Source organism: Vicugna pacos, chromosome 10 (genome assembly GCF_048564905.1).
Source record: "Vicugna pacos chromosome 10, VicPac4, whole genome shotgun sequence".
NCBI lineage: Eukaryota > Metazoa > Chordata > Mammalia > Artiodactyla > Camelidae > Vicugna > Vicugna pacos.
This window is the reverse complement of record NC_132996.1, coordinates 40,380,744-40,399,412: the sequence shown is the minus strand read 5'-3', so window position 1 is coordinate 40,399,412 and position 18,669 is coordinate 40,380,744. Positions and strand designations below refer to the sequence as shown.

The window sequence follows — 18,669 nt, the reverse complement described above, 5'->3', positions numbered from 1 at the left end:
AAACTGTAAGGTGGTTAGAGTACGACAAGTGGTCCAAAGTAAGATGGTAAACAAAACACGGCTCTGTCCTTCAGGGCCTGTAGCTTTTACCCCAAGAGCAATGGGAACCTAAGGGAGGATTTTCAGCAGGAAGGCGTCATGTCCAGGGGCATATATATGTATTACATATACATGATACACACACACACACACACACACACATGAAAAAGTTCAAGTGGAATTAGCATTTCCTCCAGAACAAGGGAAATTAGCAATTACAATCACACCAGTGTAATATTTTGAGGGTACTAAGTACAAATACTAATTAATCTTTAAGACTTCCTATGTTCAATTTTCTAAGCAAGATGGAAAATAAAATTAAATCTTGCTGTTGGTGTTAATGGTGATCTCAACTCATTCCTGGAACTGGGAATGTTTATGTCCTATATACACCTTTCCTCATTTTAAAATTCTAGAAGTGTCAAGTATCAGAAAGTCTCAACTACAAAAAAAAATTTTTTTTATTAAGTGTGAAAGCAAAACAGGTACATCTATTTAAATATTTTTTACATATTTATAGATAAAACAAAGACAAATAATTTATCAAAAATTACAAGTTTAAAGAATAGTACTATTTTGAAACAGCCAATAAAGTATCTGAAAATACCATATTTTCTCCATAATTGGTGAATATTATCTCCAAAAAAAGGGGGAACTTGCGTTTTCTTGTGAAAAATGTTTATTTTTAGATGTCTGCCAAGAAGATTGTTTAGGAACAGTCCATCTTGCTAAATCTGAAAAAGTGTAATGTCCTTCTCAAGAACTTCTGTTTTTACCAAATGGCTTTAAAAACCACCTGTGTTTTCCTTTGGGCTTAGGTGAATTCTAAATCTTCACTTGCAGACCACAGGACATCGACATAAACACAAACAAATCAGAGTGAGAGTTTTGGGCTGTCTTCTTCATACTGAGCGAAGAACTTTCTCCTTAGCTGGGTGAAAGACCATGGTGTACTGTGACGTCCAGTCTACTGCACAGGGTTTGACCAAGCCAAAGCAGCCACACCGAAAGAAATCTGCGAGGTTCTGTGTGAACCCAAGGCTGCCAAGAAAGGAAGAGAACACGTCTTACTATGCTTCCTATTAACATTTGACAAACATTCATTCAAACCATAATCATTCACTGAGAATTTACAATGTACATCCTTTGAAGATCCTGCAGGAATAGGCAAATCAGACATTTCCTTGAATTCATGGCCCTTAAGACTGAAGCTGAGTTCCATTTCTGGACCTAAATCTCTATTTTGAGATTCCTTGGCTTCTGTCCAGTGACTTAAGTCCATTTTGGGTCCCCACTCACTAGAACAGTCACTACCATCATTAAACTTCTTTCTTTCCATTCTCACTGCTCCAATTCAGACTTTGAGTATCTCAAAGGCTAGACAGGCCAGAAAAACATATCAACAAGACAGGATTCTTCTAAATTTTCTAAGAAACCCTCTAAATGTCTCTATGTCAATTTCTTCATCTTATATACTGAAGGAGTCAGGTCCTCCAAAAACCTGTATATTCATAGCCCCTCATCTCCCAATCAAACTTCTTTAAAAACATTCCTCTGTCCAGAAGCTCAAATTCAAATTCCTTACCTTTGTATTAACAGCCCTACACAATAAAGCCTCAGGACTCCTAAGGTATTGGCTCTTTGAACTCATCTATATAGACCTTTTGTTACGGCTACCCTGGCTTTATTTTTCCCACGATCACAACTAGTGGGGCTAGTCTTCTACCCTGGAACCCACACAACCCTACTCTTCCTTTAAGTCCAACCAGTTCTCAAGGCCCAGGTATGGGCCCACTCCCCCTCTGGAGCCTTCCTGACTACATGTCTTCACCATCATTTTTTTCTCCACTGAATTCCTGAACACTATCATCTATTCCATCTACAATGAATATTTATTTTTATGCATATGCCCCATCTTTCAAGTGCCTAATCCCACGCCTTAAACACATCAGAACACAGCTGTGTGGACGGATGATTGCGCCGCTGTCGCTGTTCAGTGAGTGGGCAGGAAAGTACCAAGGCTACTCAGAAGGCAGCTTCCTAGGAAGAAGGCGGACCACATGAAGTTGATGGGGTGGAGGCAGGGAGGCACTCTGGGGATTGACAGGGCCCAGCGCAAGTGCTAGCCAGTAGGTGAAAATAACTTACGGGAAGACAAGTAAGACCAGTCTTTGGCTTGAGCAGAATTTAGAAGCTAGATTCAAAGTGGCTCCAATGCTTTACCTTTAGTTCCTCCAGTAATATTGCCATTACTCAGCAACTTCCCTACATGCCCCAGCTCTCTCACCGTTAGCCCTTTATTCAGACTCTTCTCTAGGGCTTGGAATGCCCTTCCCTCCTTCCTCATCATGCCCCACACCACATCTCTCAAGGCTCAGCTTAAAATTCCACCTCTATCACAAAGATGTCCATACTTTGGTGGAGTAAATATTTTTCTGGTTTAATCACTGAGAAAGGGACTTCATGATGACTGCCAGTTTGAAACACTGTCACAAGCTTAACATTACTCTCTACTCTTCAGCACTTTGGCTGTCTCTTCCCAATTAAGTCAGTTTCTCTCCTCTAAACACATCATAGTCATATTCCAGGCTCTGATTCCCTTGTCCAGCAGCCTAACAGTTTCATCTTGCACCATGAGTGTGCTTTAAAATAGACTGCTCATGAGATATGCGGTGAGCCTTCAAATCCCTAGAGGACTCCAGGTCACCTCTGCAGCACTCCTGGCCTCTGGATCCCGATAAGTATGACAGGGAGATAAGCTTCAAAGCCTGATCGTTTGTAGCATAAGATGATGGCCTTCCTACAAATACCCTCATTTTCAGCTGAGGACAGGATTTATACAACCAATGCTCTGGGGAGAACACATCCCAAACCTGAAAAACTAGCTTTTCCCTGACATTAGTGGGCACATTTAAACACAGAGCTGTAGGAATTACTCGTAGTAGAAAGCCAGGCTGAAAATCCTGGCAAAGCTCACAACAGAACGCTTTCTACAGAGAGTTCTGTGGCCGGCTCTCTCAGCCACGTGCTTCGTTATCTCACACTGACTTCATGCTAGCAATATGCAGTCTTGTGACCATGTGGCTTGAGTGAAGAGATTCCCCACGCTGGCAAAACTTCAAAGTCACTTACTGTTTGTGCTGAGTCCAGGAGACTAAATCCCAAATTCTTACCACCTTGGGGCTCATGACCTTATCACTCATCTCCTGTCACTGAGGCGTCCAAGAAAGAAGAGGTTCAACTCTACCAGATGGCCAGTTAGAGGACGGCAGCACAGTCACAGGTGGTGACCTTAGGTTGGGAAACCCACGGCTAGGCCAGCACCTTCCACAGACTCAGAGGGCAGAGTAGGTCTCACTTACTTGTATGGGGTCCTCCTGAGGGACAGTGTCTGTTTCATATGCCTGCTCTGCTTCAGCAGGCTGGTCTTCTCATGGGAGGTCAGGCCCAGAAAAGCAATCTGAAAAAGAAGATTGGAAGGTACATGAAAAATACCACCATGTTGAGGCTCCATCACTCTTAGCAGTGCACCACAGGACACTGGCAAACATTCAGTTCTCCCTCAAAGACGACATCATCCAGCCTTCCAACCAAGGATCATGGTGAGGGCAAGGACTCAGCAGCTCTAAACTAGACTCCCCTTTGTGTATCTAGTCACTGAGCATTTTTTTTTGATTGTCTGATTATTACTAACCTTCAAGAAAGCACAGTGCATTGACTTAGAGTCATGAAATGATTGCTTCAGCCAGGGCTTATGGTCATATTTAGATTCTTAACACATTCAGTATTCAACTTTCAGATGAATAAAACAATATAACATCAGTATTAGCATAATTATCTTAACCTGTATATGTTTCTTAGTGTGTCTTTGAAAAGCACCAAATAAAAAAGTTAATCTGAAGTGAAGAACATTTAAATCCATAAATTTGTGGTAGGGTAATACTTAAGGTAACTTAAACAACTCCCAAATGATTAAAACCCATATTATTCACTGAGATATCTCATCTAATTCTCAAAACAACCAAACATCAGGTTCCTTATATGCAAATCAGAGATTATCCAGGCATCCTCATCAGATTGTCTACGGATCTGAGATAATGTATTTAAAATATTCAGTGCAGAGGCTGATAGAGATACTAACTGGTCCAAGGCTGCACAGCTTAGAAACCGGCAGAACTGGGACAGACACCTCAGTCAGTGTGAGAATAAAACCCAGGGTCCTTGCCAGCAGTCTACAGTCAAAGTGACTCAATAACACACACAGGAGATAAAAGTCTTCAAATAACTGGATTTTATTTGACTTTACTTTCAATTCTTATATTTAGAAACTCTCCAAAACTTTGAGTCCACTTTTCTGCCTTAGAGAGTATAGACATATACACTAAAAATTAAGGATATTTTAGTCTCAAATAACTTGTTCTAAGAGTCCAGGAAAGAAGAAAAAGAATTAGAATTGATGTCTCAAATCTTAGATTCTACTTCTAACTCCACCTCCTACTGAGCCTTATGACCGTAAACAAGGAACTCAGTATCTCTTAGGCTTAGTTTTCTCATCCATAAAATGGAAACACTATTTTGGCACAGTCTGAATCTCAAGCGTTTGTGAAGCAATAGATGGGAAGGTGCTTTGGAATATGTAAAGCATGTATAAACATTAGATATTATAGATGATCACAATTAATATTAATAATGATTGATGCTAACATCCATTCTCACTATCTGAGTCTGTAGATATCAAATAGGAGATAAGGATGAATATTTAGAAACCAAGTTCAGTCAGTATTATTAATTAATTCCTTTCCTTAGAAGTTTTTTCCTTTTTCTTACTTTATTTTTGTATTATTATTGCAGAATTGGTTACTTGCCCATGAAAATGGAATACATTGTGCTTTTGTCGAGTAATGTTCTAATTATCAGAGGTCTGGCGGTAATTGGCTCATACTGATCATGGCTGTCCATTCTACGAGGGCAGGCCATAGCAACAATGAGAACTAGGTTACGCTCATAAAGGCAGGCAGGCAGGCAGCAGGGAAGGGATAGAAGCTTCAGAGAAAGCTGAAGGTGGAGGCTACCGCCTGGAGTGTGAACTTTCTAATGGTCATGACCTTCTCTGCAAGTGTAATTACCACGTCCATTGGTTAGTGATGTATCTTTCCTTCCTTCCCCACTTCTATCTACTTATGTACTGCATAATAATAAGGATAACAAACAGGGCTGGAAAAAGTGAGGGAACATAATCATCTCACATTTGCACAATTGTTTACAGTTTATACCATGCTTTCACACACCATATAACTTTATTGTATGATGGAAAAAGCCCTTGAATGGACTGTCAGAAGACCTAAGTTTCCAGCTCTCATTTTTGCCATTCACTGGGTGACCCTGAGCAACTCAATTCACCTCTCTGTACCTCTATCTATGAAATAAGGTGGTTAGATTAGATAACTCCTACACCAACAACTTATTATTCTAAACTTTAAACCATCCTGTGAGAGTAGACAGGCATTACTATCCCCATTTTATAGACAAGGAAACTGCAATTCAGGAGTCAAATGACATGACTAGACCCACAAAGTGACAAAGGTGGAATCTGAATCTAAGTCTTCTGATCTGAAATTCAAGTCTTTCTACCTCACTCTGGGTTATTAGAAATTTACTCAAAGGCATTGTAACAAAAGAAATAAATACCTGAAAGAGCTGATTTATTAATAAAAATGTTGACCATGAGAAATGGAAACTTGCCAACATGAAGATATATAAGACCCAAGGGGAACAAGCCACAATCTGATTGAGGTAGGTCCACAGTCCATCTTCTTTGAATGTCGTGGCACAATGATTTGACCAATCTGTGAATTCACAAAAAAGGAACCCATTATTTAAAAAGGCAGCAAACCAGCTATCATTCTTCACAAAGATTAAAACCACTGCAGTTCTATTTAGGAAATAGAGAAAGTAAGACATGATGGCATAGGTCAGAACTCAGCTTTAAGATTTTATCTTTCAAATGCTAGCTCAACAAAGATTTAAACAAAAAAAAGGCATCTGTTAAGGCTATGATAATATCGTGCTGGTAGTTGGCAATGAAGTAATAAAAGCAAAAAAGGTCCATAAAACCATCAATAAAATCAGCATATTCAGCATAAAATGCACTTGCCATAAGTTAATTGTTTAAGAACTTGGTAACTGAGAGTGATTATTTATTTAATAAATATTTGTCCTAGAAAATTATCTTATCCATGTTACGGCAACTTACGGGTCAATTACAGAACTGAATATAAACCTTTATCAAGGGTTCAGATCAACAGGCCATTGCTGTGGGCACAAAAAATCCTATTAGCACCTAGATACCATTGGAACACAACCTAACAACATTTACAGTTACTGAGTGTACTTCTGCATTGGTATCGTAATTAATCCCACAGCGGGAAAAAAGCCAGGTGAGGGAACTCATGAGACAAGACACCCCTAAGAAAAAGATAGAGAACACGATTCATATGGTCTCAGCTCAGTTTCTCCCCAGGAATATCTACTTATATACCAATCAACAGTGAGGCCTTCACTATGGCCTTCATGATACTGACCCCATAACTCATGCAGCCAAGAGCAGCAGTAAGGAGAATACAGGTAGGAAGCAGCAGAAATAAGGGGACAAGTTTTCAAGGTTAAGTAAAATCAATGAATTTAAATAGGTATCATGGCCATTCATAAAGGACAAATTATTCTTGAAATTAGAATTGCGTAGATTTGCACCTTGAGATTTAATAAACGTCTCTGATAATTTGGTAAGTAGTTTTAGACACTTTCCCAAAGTAGCACTTAAGAGCTCTTGGGACAGGAAGAAAATGAGTCTATAACTTTACTACCAATTGTCTGTCCATTTAAGCCCTAAAAATCTTTTTTTTTTTAACTTTTTGAGTCTCATCAACCATTTCTCATGAATATATACCAGAAGCAATCTAAGGGCAATCATCATAGAGTAACAATTAAGGTAAAAAAAAGCTAAGGGAAGTTACACTGTCTTTAGAGCTTCTCACTAGGACAGCAAAGAAAGATGCATTCCATGTACCTGATATGACAAAAAAAGAATATAATTTCCAACAGCAGGCAGAGAAAACAGCTGCTGAGGGGGAAAGAATATCTACTTTCAGCTCATGGATTTCAACTGCTCCTTTCTGAGAATTTTTTTGATAACACAGCATGACTCTGAAACTGGAATTTTCATAGGACTGATTTCAGATTTATCAAAGATAGGGCTGCAAATGGCCACATATACTCTCTTATGCAATATAACACTTTAATATGTATTAATAATACATTCTTATCAGGTAGTCATTGGCTAATGATATCTCTCCAGGTCATTTTCATCTTTAAATAGCTCTGAAAGTTACCATGTTTTTTCTAACAATGATCCAAAAATCTTTCTCCCTGTAACTTGCAGGATGCTGACACTTTGAGTTACTTACTGCCTATCCTGAAAACAGACCTCGCAAAAGAGGAAATGGATGGAGGCTGCACGGAGCCAGAGTAGCTGGAACTGTATCACACAGGGAGGCGGGTGTACAGCACCATTCTAGCACCAGGAGCATTCATGATAAACAAAGAAGGTAGTATGACAGCACAGCCTCTCTTTAGGAAAATGGGGCAAAAGTTCCTTTTTCCTATCTGTGAAATAATGATAAATGACATGATGTCCTCATTCAGTGTAAAGAAATACTGTCAGAATATAATGGGATAAAAGTAACAAAATATGTTCAGCGAGTCTATACAGTTGTAAGTGAATATACAGTGGGACTGTTTCTAAGAAACAAAACATAATGTAAAAATTGGTTGAGAGTCAGAGAATAAAGGCAAAGAGGAGGAAGGAACAAATGCATGCAACTTGGAAAGAATGAATGTGATGGAAAATTACTTCTGTCCTTATCAATACAGTCTTATGCTGGACATAGACAACAAACAAAGGTGACTATTTTTAGCAAAGAGAGAGAATGGAGAGAGACAAGAGTGTGTAAAATCTGGCTCCTCTCCCCGAAGATCAAGTCCAAGGGACAAGTGGGTCCCTGAGCCAGCTTAAAAGGGTTTTCCAGGAATATGCTTATTGTCTGGCCTTAAAAGGGCAGCTCTTTCAACAGAAAAAAGCATTGTCAAAAAATCTTTTATTTCTTACTACAGGACATAACCTAAGAGGTTTTAAAATTCCAATGCTCAGGAACACTGATGGCCTTTGACAAGAACTGAGATCAGGGATCACAACCTTCTGACTCAGGCCCACTGGAGATAGTGGCATTTGTACTGAGCTACAAAAGCTTTCCCTAGTGATTGGAGACACCTAAGGTATCTGGTGGGAAAGGGGCTGACAAGGTAACTGAGGCCCTCTCCATGTCTTTGGAAGGGCTAAAAATAGACCATTTCCTAAATATTAATTAACAATCTCTAAAAATGAAACCCTAAACAAAACTTGTAATACTGGATTTTTCTGGGGAGGGTAACTGGGAGGTTAGGGGACAGCACCGGGGGAATTATCTTCCAAAAACTAAACAAAATTTAAACTAGAGAAAAGCCAGTGGGTGAGGGGCTGGGCGGGGATGGGTGTTTAAGGAGCAGTAGGGTTTGGGATGCTAAAGGGAAAAGAAAAAATGTACTAAAAAACTTCTGACGTCTTTCTGAATCATTCCAGATTTTAGTTCAAGCAATAGATTAGTGTTCTACTGGCAAAATTTAAGACTTGAGCATAACAGGAGGGTGGATGGAAACAGATTAGTAGTGAAGCCTCTGCCTCTAGAATACAATTCTCCTGAAAGTTTAATAAATAATGAGCAGTTAAATAAAGTCAAAATAAACTACAAGCAGTGTGAGTTTTTCCAGTTAGGTAACCTAGTCCAAGGTTTGAAAAGCAAAGTCATGCAATTCTTCAGAGCTAACCAAAATCCTTCCTGCTTCAATTTAAACCCTGTTCTTAGTCGATCACCTTGGAACAGCTCAGTGTCACTCCGTGACATGAGATTCCTCAACGCCCTTTCACACTGCTACTGAGCAGTTTCCTTTCTCAGGGATACAGAATAAGTATCTAATGTTTTCTTCCAAGTTACTATTTCCAACCTTTGACTAATTGTTCTAGTTTTCCCATCAGGTCTTGAGCTGTGACTTGATATTTGTTAAATGGCACGAGCTTTCTGAGTTTTGTTCCTTAATTACTGTGACCACCTCCCTCCTCCCTCAACCTCTCTACTACCATTTTTTACCCCTATTTTATTTACTTATCACTTCCATTGCTTTATACTTGAGCAACTGATTTTTACTCATTTCAAAGTAAAATGGGGGATAAATCTGCACTTACCTTAAACAAATCTCTATTTTTGACCAGTTCTCAAATTTATCAAGGTCACTTCAGAGTACAGTCTCTTCCAAAGTACTGACAACTAACCTCTTCTAGCATTTCCTGCAGCTCCCCAATGCTGAGAGTCTTACAGGCATCCATTTCATTTTTATTAGGCATGGTTTATAGTTACCCAGCCAGAATGTGACATATAAGGGTTTACAAGAAAAAGTATGTGTGAGTGTGGGTGCATAAACTTGCTATAAGAAAAATGTATACTTACAGATGAAAGATTCATATATAATCCAGTCACACACAATGGAAAGGAAAAATAAGAAGAATATGTAATAGTGATGGTTGCCAAAACCTATATCAAAAAGAAAAACAACATATTTAATACTTTCTTACAACAATTTTCCAGATTAAGACCTTATTAACCACTTCCCTGTCAAAAATCTCCACCAAAGTAAAAAAGAAATAAACCAATGTTTTGCTTTTAAATACTACTAAACCAAAGCCAAACAGCTCTGATATGTCATGCTCAGCTGTCCACGTTAACTGAACTAATAGTTATTTACCTACTTCCTAAAAGAAGACACTTCTTCTGGACAGAACAAAGTTTACTAAGCACATATGGCTCTAGGATGGCCTATACAGGGCTGGAGGGAGGGGAGCAGGCAGGATTTTGGGCAAATCATACACTGTCTCTTCCTTGCTTCCATGTAACAAGTTTATGTAAGTAAAACTTCTGGACATCAAGGATTGACTTGGTCTCAGGAACAGACAAAATGAATATGAGGGGCAGCACTAAACAGATACATTGCAGGAGACTGGACACAGCAGAGGGGCAACCTGAAGCCTGGGAAAGGTCTATGGAAGCAAAGAAGGGGTGAGCCATGCCCCCTGTGGTACGTGCCACACTCTTGATGCCGGAGATGACAGCACTTTGATGCTAATGACACAAAAGCTCCTCAGCTACCATCATGTTCCCACTTTCTCCCGAGGTAGCAAAGCCCATCAGAAGAAGCAATTGGACTCAGGAGACCCAGATTTATGAATGACAAGCTGTGTGACTACAGGTATGTCAGTTTCTCTGATTCAGTGTTCTTATTTGACACAGGGGGACAAAATCCCTTCTACTTCACAGGCCTGTGGCAACCAAAGCAGATGATGCATGTGAAGACCCCATGTAAATGCAGTGTGAGAGAAGTGTGTGGTCTCATACTATTGTTTCTCCACTGCCATTCAAGGCTGCCTGTTACGACACCAATCATCTCATCTTTACGGTGGGATAGGGTCCATGAAGCCTGGGGGCCCAGGAATGATCTCTTCACCTGTCCTCTAGGAACAGTAGAGAACATCAGAATGCACTGAGGAAACCTGTCTGAGCTGATGAAGCCTTTTGTTCATCAGGATTATAAAAGCATATTCTCTCCTGAAGACCCATGACATAGTTCCTCTGAAGTTCCTCATAATAAAGTCCCAGCTGTACTGCGACGGGTCAGAGCAAACCCAGGGCTGCAGATCAGGACAAAGAATATTCCCTGGGCAGAAGGCAATCCCCAGATCTGCTGTCTCTGATTCTAGCTCCTACCTGAGCCTTGGAGGCAAGTAGAGAAGGTGAATGAGGGACAAGACACAAAATATGGAAAAAACTTGCTATTTGGAAGACTGATGCTACTAAAGTGACCTCAAGCAAATAATCTGACCTTTTATATATTTACAACTCTAAAATGGAGAGAATACCAACCTCTGATGATCAAATAGGATATTATATGTGAAGGTGCTTTATAAATGCTAAAATACTAAACAAATGACATTAATTATTATTATCAACATCAACAATCAGTTTTTTCACTTCCGGGCAAGATGGCGGAGTAGAAGGACGCTTGTAAGTCACCCTCTCCCACAAATACACCAAGACCCACATCTACAGACCCACTCAGCCAACCAGAGCACCTGCGGAACTCCAACAGATCATCGCCCTCTTCAAAAGATAAAGACGCCAAAAATCTGGTAGGAGAAAAGGAAAAAAGAAAGAACAACAGCAAGGGACGGGTCCCACGGGGAGGGAGCGGCAAAGGAGGACTGGCGCTTGCTCGCTGGGTCTCCCCTCTCCAATTGAGAGGCCAGCAGGACAGAGGGGGAGCCTCCGAGGCTCGGATCTGTACAGAGCAGCCCTTGTCTGACAGAACTAAGTTAAACGGGCACAGAGCGTCCCCCCAACACCCATCCTGAGACGCGGGCCGGCAGCGGCAGGCAGGGCCAGGCTGCACAAGCCGGGTCGAGGACGGGGGCGGCTGCACGGAGGCAGCTCCAGGGGACTGCAAGGGGCTGGGCGCCGGGTCTGTGGGTGTACAGGACAGAACAACCTGGGCCCTCCATAAAACAGCAAGGTTGCTGTGCTCTCGGGGGAAGGGTGCATACCCCCATCTCTGAAAACCCGCGGAAACTTTTCAGGGGAAGAGGGGCGGGGCCCAGGCAGAGCCGCCATATTCTCCGGCGCTGAGCACCCAGGCGGGGGCAGAGGCGAAACCTGCGCCCGCACCGAAGGGCTTAGCAGCCTCAAGGGCCAGACTGAGACGGGCCTACAGCCCTGGGCAGATAGGGTCCTTTCATTCTGGTCCCCCAGAGAACTTGCTCCACAAAGACAAACAAGCAGCTGGCTCTTGGCTCGGAGCAGGGACGAGGCTGCCCCTAGGTCTTCCTCAGCCCACCCGCGGAGCGCGACCAGGGCGGAGCGCCGGCGCAGAGCGCGCAGCCTTACAGAGCAGCGGAGCTACCGGCGGCGCAGGCAGGGGGAGAGCGGCCCCCCGCCTGTCGGGCAGGAACACAACCCCTGACCGAGGTGCTGGGAGGGGGCACGACCCGCCCTCCTGCCTGGCCAGTCTGCAACATCTGACTGCGGCATCCGGAGGGGCAGTGACCCGCCCGCCCGCAGCAGAGGAGAGCTGCATCTGACCCCGTGTTAGGAGGAGGCGCGATCTGCTTGCCGACAGGTGCTGGGAGCAGCACAGAAGAGGGCGCCAACGGAGGGCCTATGAAAACAAGCTGAGCTTCCAAAACAGGAGGAAGACAGAAGGACATCACATTAAAAGCACACACACTCCAGGAGAACACCGACAACCCCCCCCCCCTTTTTTTTTTTGTTTTGTTTTTGTTTGTTTTTTTGTTTTTTGTTTTTGTTTTTTTTTTAATCTGTTTTTACCTGTTCTATTTTCAATTACTCTCTTAATTTTTACTTCTTAATTCATTTCTATTTCTCTTGGGTTTTGATGTCCTGTTATTGATTAGACACAGGCTTCAAACACATATATTCATCTCCCCACCCCCCCTTTTTTTTTTAAGGGTTTTAAAAGGACGTCTCCACCCGATTAATACGCTGCTTCAACCCGCTCTTCTATTATTCATTATACATTGTTTTCAAACCCTCTTTCTCCCTTCTTTTAAAAATCTTTCTCTCTCTCTTTTTTTTTCTTTTTTTTTTCCTAAGTTCTATTCCTAAATAGGCATTAGATAGATAAAATCCTTAAGATCCAAAATAGACAACTGATACTCCATAAACCACAGTGCCAGAGAGGTTTGAGCAAGATGAAGAAGCAGAGAAACCTTTCCTAATTAAAAGAACAAGAGGAATCCCCTGAAAGAAAGCTCAATGAAATAGACATCGATAGCCTACTAGGATCAAGATTTCAAAAAAGGAGTGATCAAATTGCTGAAGGAATTAAAAGAGATAATGCTTAGAGAAATAAAATATGTCAAAAATGAAATTGAAGCTATAAAGAAGAGCCAAGCAAAATGGGAAAACTCATTGACAGAGATGAGGAATGATCTAACAGCTGTGCAAAGCCGACTAGTTAATGCAGAGGAACGAATTAGTGATCTAGAAGACAGGGCAACAGAAAGCACCCATTCAGAAGAACTACAAGATAAGCAAATAAAAAATAATGATAATAGCATAAGGGACCTATGGGATAATATAAAGCGTCCCAATCTTCGCATAATAGGGGTCCCAGAAGGGGAAGAAGGATCAAAGGGGATTGAAAAGGTTTTTGAAGAAATCATGACTGAAAACTTCCCAAACTTAAAGAAGGAATCAGATATACAAGTACAGGACGCTCAGAGGGTCCCAAACAGGAAGAACCCAAATAGACCCACACCAAGACATATCATAATCAAGATGGCCAGAGTCAAGGATAAAGAAATGATTCTAAAGGCAGCAAGAGAAAAGCAAAGAGTGAACTACAAGGGAACCCCCATAAGGCTCTCAGCTGATTTCTCTACACAAACACTACAGGCCAGAAGGGAGTGGCAAGATATATTCAAAGCCCTGAATGAAAAAAAGATGCAGCCTAGGATACTTTATCCAGCAAGGCTATCCTTTAGGATAGAAGGAGAAATAAAGAGTTTCACAGACAAAAAAAAGCTGCAGGAGTTTAGCAACACTAAACCCATGCTAAAAGAAATATTGAAAGGGCTATTCTAAATAGAAAAGCAGCAGGATGCTACAGAAATGAGAAACGTACAACTGGAAAGGTGATAACTCATGAATTACAAATAAAGAAAACACGAAATTATAAAAGAAGACATACAAATCACTGAGAGAGGGAGGCAGGGAAATATAGAATTTTTTTTCTTTCTTTTTTTAAAATTTTTTAACAGTAGGATGGGTTTGAGATCATGTTATTATCAGTTTATTAAAAACGGGTATAGGTTAATAGATTTACAAAAAAGGGTAACCACAAGTCAAAACTTTACAAGGGAGTCACAAAAATTAAATAAAATCCATGATAATACAAAGGAAAATTACCAAACCACAAAAGGAAGAAGAAAGGAACAAAGAGGATATACCAATTCAACTGCAAAGATAAGTTCAAAATGGCAATAAACACACATTTATCATTAATTACTGTAAATGTTAATGGACTAAATGCTCCAGTCAAAAGACATAGAGTGGCAGAGTGGATAATAAAGCAAGAACCTTCAATATGCTGCCTACAAGAGACCCACTTTAGGGAGAAGGACACATATAGATTGAGAGTGAAAGGATGGAAAAGGATATTCCATGCAAATGGAAAAGCCAAAAAAGCAGGTGTTGCAGTACTGATTTCAGACAAAATAGACTTTAAAACAAAGGCCATAAAGAAAGATAAAGAAGGACATTTTATAATGATTAAAGGAGTGATACAAGATGAAGATATTACACTCGTTAATATATATGCACCCAATATAGGAGCACCTAAGTACATACAAGAATTACTAACAGAGATAAAGGGCGATATTGATGGGAATACAATCATAGTTGGAGATTTTAACACTGCATTAACATCACTAGACAGATCTTCCAGACAGAAAATAAACAAGGCAACAGAGAAATTAAATACTACAATAGAAAAACTAGATTTGGTGGATATTTTCAGAGCTTTACACCCCCAAAAAATAGAATATACATTCTTTTCAAGTGCACATGGAACATTTTCCAGGATCGATCATGTACTTGGACACAAAAGAAACCTCAACAAATTTAAGAAGATAGAAATTATCTCAAGCATCTTTACTGACCACAATGCCATGAAACTGGAAATCAACAACAGAGAAACAAAGGAGAAAAAAAGAAAAGCATGGAGATTAAACAATATGTTATTGAAAAAACAATGGATCAATGAGGAAATCAAAGCTGAAATTAAAAAATACCTTGAGACAAATGATAATGAAAGCACAACCACTCAAAACCTATGGGACACAGCAAAGGCAGTGCTAAGAGGGAAGTTTATAGCGATACAGGCCTTCCTCAAAAAAGAAGAACAATCTCAAATAAACAAGTTAACCCACCACCTGAATCAATTAGAAAAAGAAGAACAAAAAGCCCCAAAAAGCAGCAGAAGGAAGGAAATAATAAAGATCAGAGAGGAATTAAATACAATAGAGATTAACAAGACCACAGAAAAAATCAACCAAACCAAAAGCTGGTTTTTTGAAAAAGTAAATAAAATCGACAAACCTCTGGCCAAACTCACAAAGAAGAAAAAAGAGAGAGCACAAATTAGCAAAATAAGAAAGGAAAATGGAGAAATTACAACAAACAAAATAGAAATACAGAATATCATACGAGAATATTATGAAAAACTATATGGAACCAAACTGGATAACCTAGAGGAGATGGACAAGTTTCTGGAAACATACTGTCCACCAAAACTGAATCAAGAAGAAACTGAACACTTGAACAATCCGATCACTAGAAAGGAAATAGAAATAGCAATTAAAAACCTCCCTACAAATAAAAGTCCAGGACCGGATGGCTTCACCGGGGAATTCTACCAAACATACAAAGAAGAACTCATACCAGTCCTTCTCAAACTCTTCCAGACGATTGAAAAGGAGGGAATACTCCCAAACTCATTCTATGAAGCCACCATCACCCTGATACCAAAACCAGGCAAAGACACTACAAAAAAAGAGAATTATAGGCCAATATCACTGATGAACATAGACGCCAAAATCCTCACCAAAATTTTAGCAAATAGAATCCAACAACACATAAAAAAGATTATACATCATGACCAAGTGGGGTTCATCCCAGGGACACAAGGCTGGTTCAACATACGCAAATCAATCAATGTAATACATCACATCAACAAGAGAGGACAAAAACCACATGATCATCTCAATCGATGCAGAAAAAGCATTTGATAAAATTCAACACCCATTTATGATAAAAACTCTCGCCAAAGTGGGTATAGAGGGAACATATCTCAACATAATAAAAGCTATATATGACAAACCTATAGCCAGCATAGTTCTCAACGGTGAAAAACTCAAAAGCTTCCCACTAAAATCTGGGACAAGACAAGGATGCCCACTATCACCACTCCTATTCAATATAGTCCTGGAAGTCCTAGCCACAGCAATCAGGCAAGAGAAAGAAATAAAAGGGATCCAAATTGGAAAAGAAGAGGTAAAAGTGTCATTATATGCTGACGACATGTTACTATATATAGAAAACCCTAAAAGGTCCACAAAAAAGCTACTAGAGCTGATCGAAGAATTCAGCAAGGTAGCAGGTTACAAAATTAATGTTCAAAAATCAGTTGCCTTTCTTTACACTAACGATAAATCAACAGAAAAAGAAAGTAAAGAAACAATCCCCTTTAAAATAGCACCCAAAGTAATAAAATATCTGGGAATAAATCTAACCAAGGAGGTGAAAGAATTACACACAGAAAACTATAAACCATTGATGAAGGAAATTAAAGAAGACTTTAAAAAATGGAAAGATATTCCATGCTCTTAGATTGGAAGAATCAATATTGTCAAAATGGTCACACTGCCCAAGGCAATCTACAGATTTAATGCAATCCCTATCCAATTACCCAGAACATATTTCACAGAACTAGAACAAATCATAATAAAATTTATATGGAACCATCAAAGACCTAGAATTGCTAAAGCATTACTGAAGAGAAAGAAAGAGGCTGGAGGAATAACTCTCCCAGACTTCAGACAATACTATAGAGCTACAGTCATCAAGACAGCATGGTATTGGTACCAAAACAGACATATAGACCAATGGAACAGAATAGAGAGCCCAGAAATGAACCCACAAACTTTTGGTCAACTCATCTTCGACAAAGGAGGCAAGAATATACAATGGAATAAAGACAGTCTCTTCAGCAAATGGTGTTGGGAAAACTGGACAGCAGCATGTAAAACAATGAAGCTAGAACACACCCTTACACCATATACAAAAATCAACTCAAAATGGATTAAAGACTTAAACATAAGACAAGATACAATAAACCTCCTAGAGGAAAACATAGGCAAAACATTATCTGACATACATTTCAAAAATTTTCTCCTAGAAGAAATAAAAGCAAGAATAAACAAATGGGACCTAATGAAACTTACAAGCTTCTGCAGAGCAAAGGAAACCAGAAATAAAACAAGAAGAAAACCTACGGAATGGGAGAAAATTTTTGCAAGTGAAACCGACAAAGGCTTGATCTCCAAAATATATAAGCAGCTCATACGACTCAATAAGGAAAAAATAAACAACCCAATCCAAAAATGGGCAGAAGACCTAAACAAGCAACTCTCCAAGGAAGACATACAAATGATCAAAAAGCACATGAAAAAAAATGTTCAATATCACTAATTATCAGAGAAATGCAAATCAAAACTACAATGAGGTATCACCTCACACCAGTCAGAATGGCTGTCATTCAAAAATCCAAAAATGACAAATGCTGGAGAGGCTGTGGAGAAAGGGGAACCCTCCTACACTGCTGGTGGGAATGCAGTTTGGTGCAGCCACTATGGAAAACAGTGTGGAGATTCCTCAAAAGACTAGGAATAGACTTACCATATGACCCAGGAATCCCACTCCTGGGCTTGTACCCAGAAGGAAATCTACTTCAGGACGACACCTGCACCCCAATGTTCATAGCAGCACTATTTACAATAGCCAAAACATGGAAACAGCCTAAATGTCCATCAACAGGTGACTGGATAAAGAAGCGGTGGTATATTTATACAATGGAATACTACTCAGCCATAAAAACCGACAACATAATACCATTTGCAGCAACATGGATGCTCCTAGAGAATGTCATTCTAAGTGAAGTAAGCCAGAAAGAGAAAGAAAAATACCATATGAGATCGCTCATATGTGGAATCTAAAAAACAAAAACAAACAAAAACAAAGCATAAATACAGGACAGAAATAGACTCATGGACAGAGAATACAGACTTGTGGTTACCGGGGGGGGGGGGGGGTAGAGGGTGGGAAGGGATAGACTGGGATTTCAAAATTGTAGAATAGATAAACAAGATTACACTGTATAGCACAGGGAAATATATACAAAATGTTATGATAAATCACAGAGAAAAAAATGTGACAATGAGTGTGTATATGTCCATGAATGACTGAAAAATTGTGCTGAACACTGGAATTTGACACAACACTGTAAAATGATTATGAATCAATAAAAAATGTAAAAAAAAAAAAAAAAACAATCAGTTTTCCCAAAGTGTAAAACAACAGAGATAATTCTCTGGCAAGGAAGAGCTACAGAATGGACCCCTTAAAATGTCTTTCCATTTTTTCTGAGTCACACCCATAACTAAACATAGCTAAACTTCAAAATGGCCTATGAAAACTTGACTCTCTCACCAATGCACCGTCCAGTCCACAGGCAGTGTTGATCGTATCGAGCCACACAGGAGTTACACACATGGCAATGGAGTGACCTTAACGGCTTCCTGATCTAAGGGGGTAATTAAGAGAAATCCAAGCAAAAATCAGAGTCTCAAAGTGGTAA

The 18,669-nt window shown here is 39.9% G+C and overlaps 1 protein-coding gene across 1 annotated transcript in view; it reads right to left on the bottom strand.

Annotated features, from left to right (window-relative positions):
• Positions 1-482: 482 nt before the first annotated feature.
• The window catches only part of ZDHHC13 (zDHHC palmitoyltransferase 13), a 52,714-nt gene continuing 34,527 nt past the window's right edge, over positions 483-18,669 (bottom strand). Inside the window, exons 13-17 of the mRNA XM_072969656.1 lie at positions 18,522-18,615; positions 9,636-9,719; positions 5,728-5,885; positions 3,402-3,499; positions 483-1,080 (exon numbers count right to left, since the gene is read on the bottom strand). Coding sequence (XP_072825757.1) covers positions 942-1,080; positions 3,402-3,499; positions 5,728-5,885; positions 9,636-9,719; positions 18,522-18,615 — 573 coding nt within the window. The 3' untranslated portion in view covers positions 483-941. The remainder of the gene's footprint in view (positions 1,081-3,401; positions 3,500-5,727; positions 5,886-9,635; positions 9,720-18,521; positions 18,616-18,669) is intronic.